Source organism: Homarus americanus, unplaced genomic scaffold (assembly GCF_018991925.1).
Source record: "Homarus americanus isolate GMGI-L3 unplaced genomic scaffold, GMGI_Hamer_2.0 scaffold46197, whole genome shotgun sequence".
In the NCBI taxonomy this organism is placed as follows: domain Eukaryota; kingdom Metazoa; phylum Arthropoda; class Malacostraca; order Decapoda; family Nephropidae; genus Homarus; species Homarus americanus.
The window spans coordinates 7,056,859-7,075,462 of record NW_024723050.1 but is presented as its reverse complement, the minus strand read 5'-3'; the positions used below and the strand labels follow the sequence as shown (position 1 = coordinate 7,075,462).

Sequence of the window (18,604 nt, the reverse complement as noted above, 5' to 3'; positions counted from 1 at the left end):
AATCAAACTAGCTTCAACCAGAAGTCTTTCTGTGACACAAGATGATTTAAATACTTCTAAGCTTTTTCCCAAGCAATGGGGTGATTATTATTCCTAACATGAACGAACAAGGCACTGCTTTCAGGTGCAGTTCTGATATTATACTTATGTTGTTTGATTCTGAGCTGCAGTGTTTTTCCTGTCTGTCCTACATAATTACAATTACATTTGCTACATGGAATACAATAAACACTTCGTCTTGAATAAAGACGAAAGCTGAGGTGCTCCGTTGTTTCCCTTTTCCTGTGTGGTTTATCGAGATTTACCTTGTCCACTTTTTCATTTTGGGTCTACATGATATATATATTTATATATAAATATATATATATATATATATATATATATATATATATATATATATATATATATATATATATATATATAAATCATGTATATATATATATATATATATATATATATATATATATATATATATATATATATATATATATATATATATATATATATATATATATATATATATATATATATATATATATATATATATATATATATATATATATATATATATATATATATATATATATATATATGTGTGTGTGTGTGTGTGTGTGTGTTAATAAGGTGATAAATCCATGTAGTTTTCTAATTCCTATTCGTGCTTATGCTTCACGGTGTTAGTCAGTTCCAGCAATGTTTATTTTTCTGAATTAGTACAAATTTCTGATCTTTACTGTGTCACAGGGTGTCGCTGGGTGCGTGATAACCTTGAGGTTTAGGAGCAGTGATTAAGGGAACTGTGGTGTCTATTAGGGGTATTGTATGGGAGTTTGAGGGTCCCTGGGTGTTTAGCAAGGGTGATTAAGGGAGGTGAGGGGGGGAGTTAGATGGATGGCTGAGGGAGGTGGGTGGATGATTGAGGGATCTGGGTGAGTTGGGTGGATGATTGAGAGAGCTGGATGAATTTGATGGATGATTGAGGGAGCTGGGCCACTTGGGTGGATGATTACTGTAGATATGTGCTTTAATGATCAGTTGGGTTTGAATGGTGGTTGAAGGACTTGGGATATTGGAAGGGACCTTAAGTGTTTATCTTGGTGTTTAAGGGTTGAGGACCTCTGGGTACTTGGAGGTAAGTATCTGTAAAGTCGTTAAAGAGGAAGAGGTGCCCATTATCGAAGGTCGATACAATATTTCGGATGACAGGATCCCGCTATTGGTCGAGCCTCTCACACACCGTATCTTCCTGTCAAATCGGTGAGAGGAGAATGCGTTTACCGTCGTGTTGGTGTCTGTGAGTCGATCTCTGTGTTCTTCTGTAGAAATATATTGCCAATGTGATAAGTCCGAAGATTTTCATGAAACCAGATACGTATGTTCTTATAGTTAAAACCCTTCGAGGTGCGTGGGGGAAGTCTATGACATTTCTTAAGTCTATGACATTTTTTGACCTCCCATGTTAAGAAATTTATATTAATTATTATTAGAACACATTTGCAGCTTCTGATTATAAAATAATGCTTAAATGTCTTGCAGTTGCCTCACAACACACAATGGCACACAGTCACGCCTGGCCAAGACAACACACAGGGACACACCTGGCCATGACAACACACAGGGACACACCTGGCCAAGACAACACACAAGGACACACCTGGCCAAGACAACACACAGGACACACCTGGCCAAGACAACACAGGACACACCTGGCCATGACAACACACAGGGACACACCTGGCCAAGACAACACACAGGGACACACCTGGCCATGACAACACACAGGACACACCTGGCCAAGACAACACACATGACACACCTGGCCAAGACAACACACACAAGGACACACACTGGCCAAGACAACACACATGACACACTGGCCAAGACAACACACAAGGACACACCTGGCCAAGACAACACACAAGGACACACCTGGCCAAGACAACACACAAGGACACACCTGGCCATGACAACACATAGGGACATACCTGGCCAAGACAACACACAAGGACACACCTGGCCATGACAACACACAGGGACACACCTGGCCAAGACAACACACAGGGACACACCTGGCCATGACAACACACAGGGACACACCTGGCCATGACATCACACATATATCAAGTGCCGACAAAGGATTTAAGGCAATCGGGAATACTCATAGTCATATTACTGGACGTGGGCATGAATGTGCTGGTCGTCGTACACCACACACACAATTGCACCACATTAATCGTCATGCATTCTTAGGTTCATACACACTATTGAAAACAAAAATAAAATCTTTATATGATAACACCACATACTTGCACACGCACATACAAGAAAATGTGTCCATATACGTCAGTGAATACAGCTCTTAATTCAATAATTTAATCATACGCAATTAATATATACTCAAGCTCACACGGAAGTGCGAACACTGGTGATGTGTCCAAAGAATGGCGTGGTGTAACTGGTACTGTGTATGACAGAGGTCACTAGCACTGTATGGTGGAGCTCACTTCCTCTGTACGATGGAACTCACAGATACTGTATAACAGGGCACACTGGCACTATATAACAGCTCACTGGCACTATATAACAGCTCTCTGGCACTATATAACAGCTCACTGGCACTATATAACAGCTCACTGGCACTATATAACAGCTCAATGGCACTATATAACAGCTCACTGGCACTATATAATAGCTCACTGGCACTATAAAACAGCTTTCTGGCACTATATAACAGCTCACTGGCACTATATAACAACTCACTGGCACTATATAACAGCTCACTAGTACTATATAACAGCTCACTGGCACTATAACAGCTCACTGGCACTATATAACAGCTCACTGGCACTATATAACAGCTTACTGGCACTATATAACAGCTCACTGGCACTCACTGGCACTATATAACAGCTTACTGGCACTATATAACAGCTTACTGGCACTATATAACAGCTCACACTAGCACTATATAACAGCTCACTGGCACTATATAACAGCTTTCTGGCACTATATAACAGCTCACTGGCACTATATAACAGCTCACTGGCACTATATAACAGCTCACTGGCACTATATAACAGCTTACTGGCACTATATAACAGCTTACTGGCACTATATAACAGCTCACTGGCACTATATAACAGCTCGCTGGCACTATATAACAACAGTAGCACTATATAACAGCTCACTGGCACTATATAACAGCTCACTGGCACTATATAACAGCTCACTGGCACTATATAACAGCTCACTGGCACTATATAACAGCTTACTGGCACTATATAACAGCTCACTAGTACTATATAACAGCTTACTGGCACTATATAACAGCTTACTGGCACTATATAACAGCTTACTGGCACACTGTAATAGCTCACTGGCACTATATAACAGCTTACTGGCACTATATAACAGCTTACTGGCACTATATAACAGCTCACTGGCACTATATAACAGCTTACTGGCACTATATAACAGCTCACTGGCACTATAACAACTTACTGGCACTATATAACAGCTCACCAACTGCAACAGCCTACTGGCACTATATAACAACAACTATATAACAGCTCCTTTGGCACTATACATAACAACTCACTGGCACATATAACGCTCACTAGCATATATAACCCAGCTCACTGGCACTATATAACAGCAGCCTCACTGGCACTATATAACAGCTCACTGGCACACTATAATGAATCACTGGCATATATAACAGCTTACTGGCACTATATAACAGCTCACTGGTACTATATAACAGCTCACTGGCACTATATAACAGCTCACTAGCACTATAAAACAGCTCACTGGCATATATAACAGCTTACTGGCACCTCATAACAGCTTACTGGCACTATAACAGCTCATTGGCACTATATAATAGCTTACTGTACTATATAACAGCTCTGTCACTATATAAACACTGGCACTATACAACAGCTTACTGGCACTATATAACAGCTCATGGCACTATATAACAGCTCACTGGCACTATACAACAGCTTACTGGCACTATATAACAGCTCTGGCACACTATAACAGCTCACTGGCACTATACAACAACTTACTGGCACTATATAACAGCTCATTGGCACTATATAACAGCTCACTGGCACTATATAACAGCTTACTGGCACTATATAATAGCTTACTGGCACTATATAACAGCTCACTGGCACTATATAACAGCTCACTGGCACTATATAACAGCTTACTGGCACTATATAACAGCTTACTGGCACTATATAACAGCTTACTGGCACTATATAACAGCTCACTGGCACTATATAACAGCTCACTAGCACTATATAACAGCTTACTGGCACTATATAACAGCTCACTGGCACACTATAATAGCTCACTGGCACTATATAACAGCTTACTGGCACTATATAACAGCTCACTGGCACTATATAACAGCTCACTGGCACTATATAACAGCTCACTGGCACTATATACAGCTCACTAGCACTATATATAACAGCTCACTGGCACTATATAACAGCTTACTGGGCACTATATAACAGCTCACTGGCACTATATAACAGCTTACTGGCATTATATAACAGCTCACTGGCACTATATAACCGCTCACAGGCACTATATATCAGCTCACTGGAATTATATAACAGCTCACTGGCAATATATAGCAGCTCACTGGCACTATATAACAGCTCGCTGGCACTATATAAAAGCTCACTGCCACTATATAACAGCTCACTGGCACTATATAACAGCTTACTGGCACTATATAACAGCTTACTGGCACTATATAACAGCTCACTGGCACTATATAACAGCTCACTGGCACTATATAACAGCTCACTGGCACTATATAACAGCTCACTGGCACTGTTTGATGGAGCTCACTGACACTATATAATATAACTCACTGGCACTTTATGATGCAACTCATTGGCACTATGTATCACTGTGTATCACGGAGCTCACTGGCACAATGTATAATGGAGCTATCTGGCACTATGTTTAGTGGTACTCACTGGCACTGTATGATAGAGCTCACTGGAGCTATATATACTGGAGCTCACTGGCACTATATAATATAACTCACTGTCACTATATATAATGGAGCTCAATGGCACTGTATGATAGAGCTCACTGGCACTTTATATAATGGAGCTGACTGGCACTGTATGATAGAGCTGACTGGCACTGTACGATAGAGTTCACTGGCACTATATATATAATGGAGCTCACTGGCACTGTATGATAGAGCTCACTGGCACTGTATGATAGGGCTCACTGGCACTATGTTTAATGGTACTCACTGGCACTGTATGATAGAGCTCACTGGCACTGTATGATAGAGCTCACTGGCACTATATAAAATGGAGCTCACTGGCACTATATATAATGGAGCTCACTGGCACTGTATGATAGAGCTCACTGGCACTATATATAATGGAGTTCACTGGCACTATATGTAATGGAGCCCACTGGCGCTAAACAGACTCTGGCCTACATAACAAAGGTTCAATTAAATAAACAAAAAGCTGGAGTAAATTATATTCAGTATAATTATTTAACACGCAGCTTTGTTTACCAGTGACTGAGGTAAAGTTGATTTATTGTGCTTAAATATGTACTGAAGGTTTATAGTACTGGTGGTATTGCTGTAAGACATTTATATAGTGCTGGTGGTGTTGCTGTAAGACATTTATATAGTACTGGTGGTGTTGCTGTAAGACATTTGTATAGTACTGGTGGTGTTGCTGTAAGACATTTATATAGTACTGGTGGTGTTGCTGTAAGACATTTATATAGTACTGGTGGTGTTGCTGTAAGACATTTGTATAGTACTGGTGGTGTTGCTGTAAGACATTTATATAGTACTGGTGGTGTTGCTGTAAGACATTTATATAGTACTGGTGGTGTTGCTGTAAGACATTTGTATAGCACGGTTGGTGTTGCTATAACATCAGGTTTACAAGTAATTACACATGTGTCTCATGTAACCTGAACTGTGGTTGTTATAACGTTGGTGTTAAAGTTGGGACAAGATAGGTTGTACAGTGTTGTTGATGGGTGTGGGACAGCACAGATGGTGGGTATCAACATGTTTATGTTCTCATCATTTACAAACACTATACCACAAGTCTTTATCCGACACTCAGAATATATATAAACATATATATATATATATATATATATATATATATATATATATATATATATATATATATATATATATATATATATATATATATATATATATATATATATATATATATATATATATATATAAGGAAAGAAGAAAGTTTTTGGTGCTGTAATCACATTTCAGGTGAGTACAGACTCAGTCTGTTCTCACCCCTGAAGACGTGAATTCACGAAAGTGCTTGGGGAACCCGTGTTTTCTCTTCCTGTGGCTACTGTGCATACCCAGACTACATGCACCTGCCAGTGATTTATTTGCATATATATATATATATATATATATATATATATATATATATATATATATATATATATATATATATATATATATATATATATATATATATATATATATATATATATATATATTTGTTAGATATTATGACAAATCACCATTACACTCCAGTAGTCGTACAATAGTGCGATGTTCTATTCTGGTTCCTGAAGTGTTCTCCAGTCATATTTAATGACGTACTCAGTGTATAATTTCTTCGTTTAGTTTAATGTTTCTTCCATTAGATATAAAACTCCTATGTGCTTTATACCATAACAAATATATAGGATCATGTTGCCATAAGTTATGTACTACATCTATGGTAGTAAAGAACAAGACACAAGTAAGTGTATCACACCATCCGTGCCACCAGTCTAGGATGGCGTGTTGACAGTTGTTGTTGTGTGAGGCTGTGGGTCTTGGTCTTAGCCATATATCCGAGTCCTCAGGTCAGGTCAGGTCAGGTCGTACCCTGTTTGCTCTATTCACATCCACCACAGTTATAGGAGTTGGCATTGATGGTCTTGATGGGAGAGTCGCAGATTGCTGGTCGTATCTTGAGCTGTAGCTTGGAGACCCTCACCACACTGTTGTAGTAGCAGGTGTAGTTGAGGCCCTGGTTGTAGGGCGAGGTGGGATTGTTGTAGCGGCAGTTATAGTACCACCAACCTCCACCCTTTACAGACGCACAGTTACCTGTCCATGAGATTAATACATCAGTCTGACTACACACTACTTAACTGGACCTATACTTGATGAGGGGCTGGATAATCACTGGTAACTCAAAAATCTCATTAATAAAAAAAACACAGTCCTCGGCTCTTTATTCGTTTGGTGAATATGACTTAGAAAGCTTCAACCATCTCCGCGTGGACGGTACAGGACGTCTGGGAAAACTGTTTATAACTTGGATATTTATGTGTGAATATATTATGATAAAGTAAGAATCTATTTTCTTATTTCTCATCACTGTGTAAATCATTCATCTGTCTGTCTTCCGTAGAAACGTACGAATGATCACTTTAGTATTAAAGATCATAAACGTACGTAAAATTATCGTCACCGCGCCATCATACACAAAATCTCAGTAATTTTACAACACATGATTATGTTGATCCAGAAAAAATTCTTCAGATTTTCAAAACAATATAATTGGTATCAACCATTGAACTCTGGGTGTAAGATGCAGGCACTCGTTGGTCGTTATGCTCTTGCTCGACCATGTAGTCTACCATGTCTTGAATGAACTGAATTTATTGAGATGCTTTTGTGTAAATCAAATTTTCTGTTCTACATTTACATCTCCTAGTTTATTCAGTTATCATTTCCTCGCTGATTGTAATTGTATGCTTAAGTTAATTTGAATCAACTTGAGAACGCAACTTAAATATTATTCCCAGATTTACGATATAAGATCTAAACCAATATAACCTCCATCTTACAGTTTAAACAGTCTCTACTCTGCATCGAGTGATCACACAAGTCTACCTTTAGTATCTTGTGAAGCGTCTTTCTCGGTACAATATTATATGGAAGATATTAAAGTAACAAAAGTTGCTAACATACCGCTATAGGAGTCGTAGTCGCGGTCATAGGTAGTGAAGGATGAACTTCCGGAGTAGAAGCAGTGGCTGGACACAGTTCCTGATGAGCTGCCGGTCCTTGTCACTCTGTATCTGTAAAAGTGAAACAAGTACATTACGTAAGAGTAATCTCTGTATTTGTAGCAGTAAGCCATGTACAACTTGTATCTATATCATAAAATCATTAATACATGTGCAGGGGAACATAAACTACAAACACTTGTCTTTCTGAACTATATGGACCTCATAATATTGACCATACTTTTCCAGTAATACACAATGCCAGAAGTACAAGACAGCAGCGACACACATGATGATGCAGTCACCATTAAGCACGATAATCAAACAAAGCTGCAAGCTTGCTTAGTAGGAAGGAAGACTTATAATTCATAAACAATACGAAGTGCAAGTAATGTACAAGGAAAAAGATCAGAGGAAGGGAGTTGTTCGGGTAAGAAGGGCAAAGGCTAAAATTAAATAATGGAATATATTCATATGTGTATTGTTTCAACAGAACATTGTTGACCAGCGGTAGTGGCAATTGGATACTATTTCTACCACAGCGTGTTGTACACCACGGCAGTTCTTGCAATTGGCCCTAAAACAGATTTAGGATGATGGTTTGAATTTCAACCGACATCTCACGAAAAATTTGATGTGATAATAAGGAAAAGAATTTACTGAATGCTGTGAATGGCGAGAAGGGGATAAAAAGTAATGGCTAGTGCTACTTGTAAACAGGGTTGTGCCCTTTTGTGGGCCGAGTTAGAGAGGGCCAAGGAAGAAATCTTGAAATTAAAAGAAGAGATGGCGAGGATGAAGGAAGAAACGAGACAAGAAAACCGGTGTCTGACGAAAAATCAGGCGAATGGAAGGTTGTGAGGAGAGGGACGACCAAGCTGGTGGTGAAAAAATGCACCCGGGTAGTAAAAAACCCACCAAGGATACGTCAACAACAGCTAAGTGTACCAATTCTTTCAGTCCTTAGATAGATGAATTGGACGTTAGTATAGTCAGGGACAGGACTGATAAAAAGGTAGGAAAACTTTAATTGTTGGCGACTCGCAGGTACAGTACTTGGACAGAGTTTTTTGTGGTAAAAATAAAAATAGGATGAGGGTGTGTTTGCCAGGCGCTGGGATGGGGGATATAGTTGACAGGATGGACAATATCTTATCTGGTAATGGGAACAACCCATTATCTGCCTCAGTGTAGGAGGCAATGATATTGGCAGGTGTAGGAGTGAGGAGCTTCTTGAGAAGTTCAAGGCAGCCATAGATCGTATTAGGACTAAGGGAGGGATCCCTATCAAATGTGGTGTCCTGCCTAGAAGGAGAGTTGGCAATGAATGGTTGTCAAGGGCAGTTGGTGTCAACGGCCGTCTTGACAGATATTGCAGTCAATATCAGTCCCATTCATTGACAACTGGGACAACTTCTACGACAGAAGGGACTTTTATGCTAGGGATGGGGTGCACCTGTCTAGGGATGGGGTGGCAACCCTGGCTGGATCTCTCGAGAGGGCAGTTCAAAAGATATCAAAGTCCTTAAACTGCTAGGGGAACATATGAGCACGGGAGTGGAAGAGACTGCAGTGGGAGCGGGTAAACAAAGTGAAAGGTTACAGGGAAAGGGTGTTAGGAATGATGACAAAACTAAATTAGACAGGGAGTTAAAACCTAAACGCGACAAAGAGAGGACTCAGAACACGACTAACTTAAAAGTCTACTATGCAAACAGTAGAAGTATGCGAAACAAAATGGATGATATTACGGCCTTGGTATGTACCGAAAAAATCGATATACTAGCATTCACTGAAACATGGATAAACCTAGACTCACGTGAGTTACCTGTCGAATACCAAACTGCAGGTTACAAATTATTCCATACAGATAGGCAGATTAGGAAAGGAGGCAGAGTAGCAATCTCTGTCAGGGATAATCTGAAGTTTGAAATAAATAAGGAAATAAAAACTAAGCGGAATACAGAAACAATTTGGATAGAATTAATCGATAGTAGGGAAAAATTAATCACAGGAGTAATATATAGACCTCCCAATCTTGATAGAGTTAATGAGCGACTTATTTGGGATGAAATGCGCAGGGCTTCCATACACAGCAAAGTCTGTATAGTAGGCGACTTTAACTTTAGCCAAATAGATTGGATTGACCTTACAAGTAATCAGAATCAGAGGATTTTCTTGAAAGGATCCAGGACTGTTTCCTAAGTCAACAATATAACTGAACCCACCCGGGGTAATAATATACTTGATTTAGTTCTGTTGAACAGAGAAAACCTCATTAGTAATGTCGAGGTAGGGAACGAACTTGCAAACAGCGATCACAAAAAAATTAGATTCCAGTAAGATTTTCAGGGCAGCTGTAAGGAAAATTCCATGAAAGTCCCAGATTTCAGAAGGGCAAACTTTGATAGTTTGAAGAGGCAGTTGAGAGAAGGGGTATCACATTTGGGGGTGAACTACATGACCTCACATGATATGACCTACAATGTACCCACAGAGGGAGAACTCACCCTACCCGGAGACCTGATGGTTGAGACTGACCTGATAACGAGATCTGAGGTTGCCGAGTTCCACGACAATTTAAATAATGAGTTACTTATTGCACAAAGGCAAAACATACCATCCAAAGAACTCAGATCAAACAACAATGACCTTAAATGGATAAATAATTACTTAAAGAACATTATTGGTCAAAGGAAGGCTATAGGTAGGAGGATAAATCGTGGCGAAGTTTACCTCCGAAATTATTATAAGGTATTGGCCGGTAGGGTTAAGACCGAGATAAGAAAAGCAAAGAGGAATAATGAGCTGAGGATAGCAAGGGAGGCGAAGTCAAGCCTCAAGGGATTCTATCAAATGTATCAAACTAAAACACGAGAAAAGATTGGACCAATATAGTCAGATACCAGCTAGCTAACTGATAACGATGGAGAAATGAGCAATAATCTGAATAAATATTTTTCAACAGTTTTCACCACAGAAAATTTTAACATGATACCCGAAGTACCGATTCTATACAGAGATAGTGGAGAAAACAAATTAAACGAGATAGTAGTGACTAGTAACGATGTTAGTAAGCAAATAGACAAACTAAAGCCTAATACGTCACCTGGTCCTGATGAGATATTTGCCAGAGTATTAAAGGAATGTAAGGAAGAGCTTAGTACGCCCTTAGCAAAATTGTTTAACATGTCCTTAAAAACAGGTGTAGTACCAGAATCCTGGAGGATAGGGAATGTAATACAGATTTTCAAGAAGGGAGATAGATCACTATCCTCTAACTATCGTCCAATCAGTCTAACATCAATTGTAGGCATTTTACTGGAAGCAATCATTTCAAACTCTATTCGAAATAACGTGGAGAAGCACAAGTTGATCAATGATTCCCAGCATGGCTTCACAAGCGGGCGTTCATGTCTAACTAATCTATTAACATTCTTTTCATCAGTTAACGAATCAGTGGACGAGGGGCACAATTATGATGTGGTATATCTCGACTTTAGCAAAGCCTTCGACAGAGTTCCCCACGAAAGATTAATAAGAAAAGTAGAGGCTCATGGCATTAAAGGTGATATTCTAAAATGGATTAGACCGTGGTTAAAGGACAGGAAACAGCGAGTGAGCATTAACGGCACTAAATCCGATTGGACCAACGTCACTAGTGGAGTTTCCCAAGGCTCAATACTTGGACCATTATTATTTATTATATACATAAACGACATAGATATCGGCATAGACAGCAACATAAGTAAATTTGCTGATGACACTAAAATAGGACGTGTTATTAAATCTGACGAGGACTCAGCAAAACTACAGGAAGATCTAAACAAATTTTTCGAATGGTCTGAAAAATGGCAGATGAAATTCAATGTGGACAAATGTAAAGTATTTTGTATAGGAGATGTAAACAGGGAAACCAGATTCCAGATGAACAACGATGTTATTGAGAAATCCGACTGCGAGAGAGATTTAGGAGTAATAATAAGTAGAAATCTTAATCCAAGTAAACAATGTGTATTTTCTCGAAACAATGCTAATAAAGTACTTGGGTTCATACAAAGGAGTGTTAGTTACAAGACTAGAGAGGTCATCCTAAAACTATATCTTGGGCTTGTGAGACCTCACTTGGCTTACACAGTTCAATTCTGGTCACCGTATTACAGAATGGATATAGAATCCTTGGAAAGAATTCAGAGGAGAATGACAAGACTAATCCCGGGCATTAGGAACCTTGAGTACAGAGACAGGTTAAAGTATCTTAATTTGCACTTCCTCGAGAGACGTAGAGCAAGGGGCGAAATGATAGAGGTGTATAAATGGAAGTCAGGGCTAAACAAAGGGGACATTACAAAGGTACTCAAAATATCCAATCAGTAGCGAACTCGTAACAATGGTTTTAAATTAGACAAATTTAGATTTAGGCGCGAAATAGGTAAACATCGGTTTGGAAATAGAGTAGTGGATGAGTGGAAAAAGTTAACATATATCATCATTAACTTGGATACGCTGGATAGCTTCAAACATAGGTTGGATGCTTATATGAGCAATAGGGGCTGGGTATAAATGGGATTGCCCAGTATGGGCCAATAGGCCCGCTGCAGTTTCCTCCATTCTTATGTTCGTATGTTCTCAAGTGTAGGGCGAATTTTAAATAGGAATAAGGAAGATTGGGACTCACTACCTAACACGTGAGAGCAGTAGTACCTGAGAAAACAAACTAGGATTTAGTACAGCGTGAGCACCTTGAAGGGTGAAACACAGCCTAAGGCCTTTTTTCGTTTCTAATATTTTTAATATGCGTTAATTTTACGAGATTGTGATTATTTTCTCTTGTTGAGATTTATATGAAAGATGACCTGTGTGAGTCATGTTAAAGAGGAACTAATTATATTCGTCTTGCCTTTGAGAAATTATAAGCAATTACCTTTTTTGTCCATTAAAAGTTACGGGGTTAGCGATACCTGTACAAGTATCATTTAAATGACCAACAGTTTACCACTGTATGATGCGTATGGCAGTGGGAGAGACTGTTCTGAAGGTTGATTTGACTCGTATACAAGTTGATACACAACCGGATAACCGGGAGAAGGTAACACTGAGCCCCTCTCCCTTACGGTAGTAGGAGAAAACGTCCCAAACTAGAACGGCCCCACTCTAACCAAAACGGCCCCACCCTGTGACCAAAACGGCCTAACTCTAACCTAACCAGAAGTGGCAACTGTCAAATGTAAACGATGTAAACATTGGACCAAACAAACAGTTGCCACTTCTCGTTAGTTACCCAGCCAACTCAGACTGTCAACATGGCTGCTTTTATGCTCAGTTTTAGTTAGGTTAGGTTAGGTTAGGTTAGAGTTCGGCCGTTTTGGTAACCGGTTAGGGCAGTTCTGGTTTGGTCCGTTTTCGATTGGGGCCGTTTTGTCTCGAAACCACCCTTACATGTAGAACCAAATACTGTACATGTGATTAACATGTAATGACTCACATTTGCAGATAACATTAGCGAAAGTATATCCCCATAATAATGAATTATATGTGCATATAGTTATATAAAAAATATAAAATGTTTATGAGTATAATAGTGAGGGTGTTATGCTACCAAAGGTCTCCTCAACTTACCTGGATGCTTCGTTAGCAACACTGAAGGAAGCATATGTGAAGTAGTGGAGAGCACCGGACTGATAGTCCATATCAAGACGCAGTGAGTAGTCTCTACTGGCTGTTAATTTGTGCAGTATTTCGTTCCCTGTAATGTGAAGGCAACTCTTTGATACAGAAGAATTGTACATACAGATTAATAACAACATCCAGACGATGTAACTATTTATATTGAATCTCCTTGACAGGTATTATATATTTTTAGTGAAGTAGAGGGACAACAGAGACCCACCGAGCCAGTATTCGCCTGAGACGTTGCCAAAGCCGTTCTTGTAATCGACCCAGGAACGGTTGAAGTTCTCTTGAGGACTTTGCCTCTGACGACTCAAGAACACCGTCCACCCGCCTCCGTCCGTCTCCATGTCACACCACACTTGCACCGGACTGCTGCACGCGCACCTGTGGCAGTGGAACACGTGTAATCATCACCATGTGCTGTCACTTGCACGTGCAACTATGGTAGTAGAACACGGTTGACATCTCTACGTGCAGACAATAATACAACTACTTGGTTTTGCCATGTGATGAACAGAAGTGACGGTCGTCACCAGAATGGGAAGACTTAGTAATGACACTCACTTGGTTAGCGACCTATTCACTAGTACGCACCTTATCAGGTGATGTCAGTGCATTATCTGTTTGCTACGTGTCGCAGATGAGAGATCTTACCTGACCAGCGACACGCTGACGGTACTCACGTAAAAGGGTAGATCTCGTAAACACCGCTGGTGTTGGCGCCGCTCATCAGATAGTCGGCACAGTCCACGGGCCTGAAGCACAACATTACCTCCTCACACACAGGTCATGTCACCACAGAGACGGACAATTATTCTCTACATTAAGAATTGTGATCAAGACCTGGAGACCATCATTTCAAGTGAGTGAAGCACGCCCACATTTATGATCAGCTATCTTATGTTTATCAAGATTATTCTTATGAGCTGAATATTTCAACATTTACAGACTATGTCATTGTGTGGTGTGAAGTATGCAAACATATGTGAGTGTTACAAACGCTCACTTACCTCAGATTTGAGGCCACTGATATCCTGGAACTTGCAGCATCATTCTTGGATCTGCCAAGACCAGAAGATTAACACACTAGGTGACAGGGGTTTCTCTCAGCTTAATAAAATCGTCTGTTATTAACGAGAATAAAATTTCTAAGTGTGACACAACTTCTTAAAGGGTTGGCTGAAGGTAGTCCTTGTCCATATATAATTGCCATTTTCTTAATCTTGCAACAATAAACTTTTAATGAGGATCTACTGTAATGTTAGGTTAGTTCTCTCAAAACAAGTGAATGAAAATTAAAAGTAATGCCGATTAGACAATTTGCAATTTGTTGTTATTGATATCTCAGGCGTTCCTAGTTTCTTTTTTTTTCATCTTTGTTATCTCGTGACAAGTGAACGTATTGTAACTTTGTACATCATAATTATCAGTTCCTGCTTCGTATTTCTTTGATGTCAAGTTTCAACAAACCTTCGTTTAGTCACTTTAGTGTGGTGTTTGTGGTGATGCTACTAAGAGCTTAGATAATATTTCTTACAATATTACAAAGCAACATAAAAGTCAAAACATTTTTCTTATCCTTGTACATTATTACGCCAGATCCAAGTCTTATAATAGGCTCTTATAATTATTCAAGGATAACAAGTGTAAATAACAGATACAACATCTTACCCCGTCATAAAACTATCAACTGGATGAATTTGTTGTAGCAGACTCTCGTCTTTCTCTTGCAACTCTTGGTCTTTCTCGTCCAGTCGAGCGTCCTGCCGGAACTCTTGGGCCTTGTTGACACCTTCCTGTAGGTACAAATGTAATATAAAATATCAGTATAAGTGAAAAAAAACACTAATAGAATAAATGAAATTATGGAATACTTGGATGATGGATATAAAGAACTTTTGAAGCTACATCTACTTACCACGTCAGTCTCCTTCTGGAACTGGGTGGCTGTGGTGGCACACACGCCAAGTACCACCGTCCACAAGCACGCCCACACCACCCTCATCTTGCTCATGTTGGGTGCTCCTGAGAGTAAACCAAAAGAAATATCCTGAATATGTAGCAGGTTTTGTTTAGAAATTATATGATAAGAGAATATATGCAGCTTGAATGACTCATCTAAGTTTTATTTTATCGCTGGTAAATCGGGAATAAGATATGCAAATTTTAATCATAGAGTCTAATGTAAACAAGCAGATAAGAAATACAGGTGTGAGACAATTTATTCAATTCATACATACCGAGAACTCCACAAACGTTTTACGAGTTTAATACAATATATTCCTAGTTAACTTAATGTGGTTATACTGGAAAACAAAAACTTTAAGAACCGCATATTATGGAAAGATGGCCTATGTAGACATTTAATGTAACTTGTATTATGTTGCTGGTTTTGGGAAGGAGCTTCGACAACTGAATTTATATCATACATTAATTACACAGCTCTTGAGTTCTGGTGTATCATTTCGTAATTTTATCGTATTAACAGTTCTGATTTTGACACTCGACCAGATTTATGGTAGCGTCGGTGGAAACCAAACAAACTTCTTAGAAATAGTTTTCAATATCTTTGAGTGGTTCACAAACGTTACTATTTGTCAGTCAAGTCAATAAACAATGTTGAAATATATTCATCTGAACCTTTGGTGACCGGTGTCACTCCTCTCATGCTTTTGCCAGGCTGAAAACATCGACGTATTTTGTCAGTACTCGTATCATCTTGCTCCCCCTTTCCAAAAAGATTAATACACAAAAGATGTTATTAAGTGCATTTTCGAATCTGCTCGTACATGTTACGTAAAACGATGTTTTTTCATTACATACTGGATGATAATGTACAAAATATCTTTATAGACGCGCCATTAACTACAAACTAAGCTATGTGGCTGGACACACTTACAGAATTTGCGGTAAGACCTTCGTTGTTGCAGACATAAAACTAATTAATTAAAGAGATTGGAGATGAGGCTATGCTTAAAGGAAAACAAATCCAGTGGGGCCTATAAGTTTTATGTCCGATATTAATGATATTTTTATACAGACGTAAAACAGATCATGAAATGTGTTGTCATTTCTCAAAATTTTATTAAAAAACATTAGCCGCCGCCTACATTTGAGGAATTTATGTTGTGTTGTGTAGGCCAGGGGGTAACAATTAGATGCTCTATGCTGTTCAAGGTAATTTTAGGACAAGGGTCTGGCGGCCACCCTGGTCCCCAGTACCCCCCAAAATTTATCATAAAGTTAACGCTAATCTCAGAAATTACCGCGGCAACCTAAAAACCCAAACTCCGGACCACTCGCGAAAAAGACACCCAGTGGGAAATTATTTTTCTGGTAGATGTTTACAGTTTCAAAAGTAAGATTATATGACGTACATTACCACTGAAAGGTAATGAAACACACAACCCGTTTTTCAGGATTTCCTCAAAGTACAGTACATAAGCAGATCTCTTAGAACGTCACTTTTGTTATCCTATTTATATTAAGAACTAACTCTAACTTTGAAAAAAAAAGGATTAATTCAAGTTTTAAAGAAAATGCATCTATCACCTGAAGTTGATTCAAGAAGTTGCGAAAGTTATTCTCCGGTTGACGGCTGTGGTCACTAGCTAGACAACCTGTGTGGTGCTGACGATTGCGATGAAATGTTCGTCTTATATACCTGACATGGGGCTGCAATATATTGAGGGTTCACGACAGGTGTGCACATCGTGATAGGGACCTCATCATCCCTATTTGTTTTTGGTCTCATAAAAAGAAACCCGGCAAATTAGTTCTCAAACAACTTCATATCGCATTTCACTGATGTGTGCAGTATTAAGACCTTTACGACACGGTACACCTGTTATACACACAGAAATAAGGCAAGAAGGAGGGCGAGACTTGAATTTAATATTTCTACTCGAAATATGATATAAATGTGTATATTTTCGATCTTGTATTCATTCATCATTACCGTTCCTACGCTACAGATATATTTGCAGAGCTGCAGTGTTTGATTCGTGTGCTCGTGCGCTTGATTTGTAAGCATCAGGAATTAAAAATTGGCAGCCGCGTTCATGGAAGAACCGTTGAATGGTTCTGTGCGCGTTAATCTTCCACATTACCAACGGTAACCGTAACATTCGACCCAAGAGCAGTATGATGCTTATCTGTCTGTAGAAATTAAAGTTATGGTTAAAAAATCAGGGAATAACACCATCATAAAGAACAACAACAATAGCATGGGTGACAAGACTCTCCTGATGTTCTTTGGATGATGGAAACAATATACTGCCGCCATCTACGAGGCACTTTTTTTTCTCTTTCAAATGAATTGTCTGTAAAAGTCACTATTCGCCAGTAGTAAACTAAAACCAAAACACCGCCATTTGACACACTGGTTCTTAGACGACTCCGCAATGAAATATAAATGATCATGAATTTTTAAATAAAGAAAACAACTGAAACAAATGCAAATATAAAAGCCCATAGTTTCACCTCTTTTTTCAATTATTTTAGAACGTTATTATCTGCTCAACGTAAATCTATCTGCCTTGATGTGTGAAACAATTTGTGACATTCTGCTTATCGCCTAATAGCGAGTTGGAGCGAGTTGCGTTGTCGCGGCCATTTTAAATTTGACAGGCATCAAGCCACACAGGACCCCTCGAACAGAACAACCACCAGGCTATTTGTTGATGTTATTATGTTATTACTGCGCTTCAACAACTAAGGTCTTTTAGAGAGTAACAAGGTTAGTAATTATACTATAACATCAACAAACAAAAATTATATGATAAAACTTTCTGAACCAGGCTACGTATTTCACAGTTAAATTATATATGAATACAGTATCTGCATATCCAGTACTTTATAATTCTAAACTAAT

General features: G+C 39.0%; 1 protein-coding gene across 1 annotated transcript; it reads right to left on the bottom strand.

Moving 5' to 3' along the window:
* Window positions 1–6,661: 6,661 nt before the first annotated feature.
* Window positions 6,662–17,389, bottom strand: LOC121863316 (techylectin-5A-like). Its single transcript, XM_042361935.1, has 9 exons — window positions 17,284–17,389; window positions 15,650–15,756; window positions 15,403–15,527; window positions 14,742–14,792; window positions 14,415–14,486; window positions 13,949–14,115; window positions 13,678–13,804; window positions 8,021–8,130; window positions 6,662–7,150 (listed from the first exon to the last, which is right to left on the bottom strand). The coding sequence occupies exons 2-9, from the start codon at window positions 15,743–15,745 to the stop codon at window positions 6,936–6,938; spliced, it is 963 nt and encodes a 320-aa protein (XP_042217869.1). The 5' UTR covers window positions 15,746–15,756; window positions 17,284–17,389; the 3' UTR covers window positions 6,662–6,935.
* Window positions 17,390–18,604: the final 1,215 nt, after the last annotated feature.

Bases quoted from the DNA above. Each gene is read 5' to 3' on its own strand.
- LOC121863316 (XM_042361935.1), bottom strand. From the start codon at position 15,745: ATGAGCAAGATGAGGGTGGTGTGGGCGTGCTTGTGGACGGTGGTACTT. The intron at 13,805-13,948 runs GTGGGTCTCTGT...TTCACATTACAG, and splicing joins CTCAGGCGAATACTGGCTCG to GGAACGAAATACTGCACAAA. The intron at 7,151-8,020 runs GTATGTTAGCAA...TCTCATGGACAG, and splicing joins CGACTACGACTCCTATAGCG to GTAACTGTGCGTCTGTAAAG.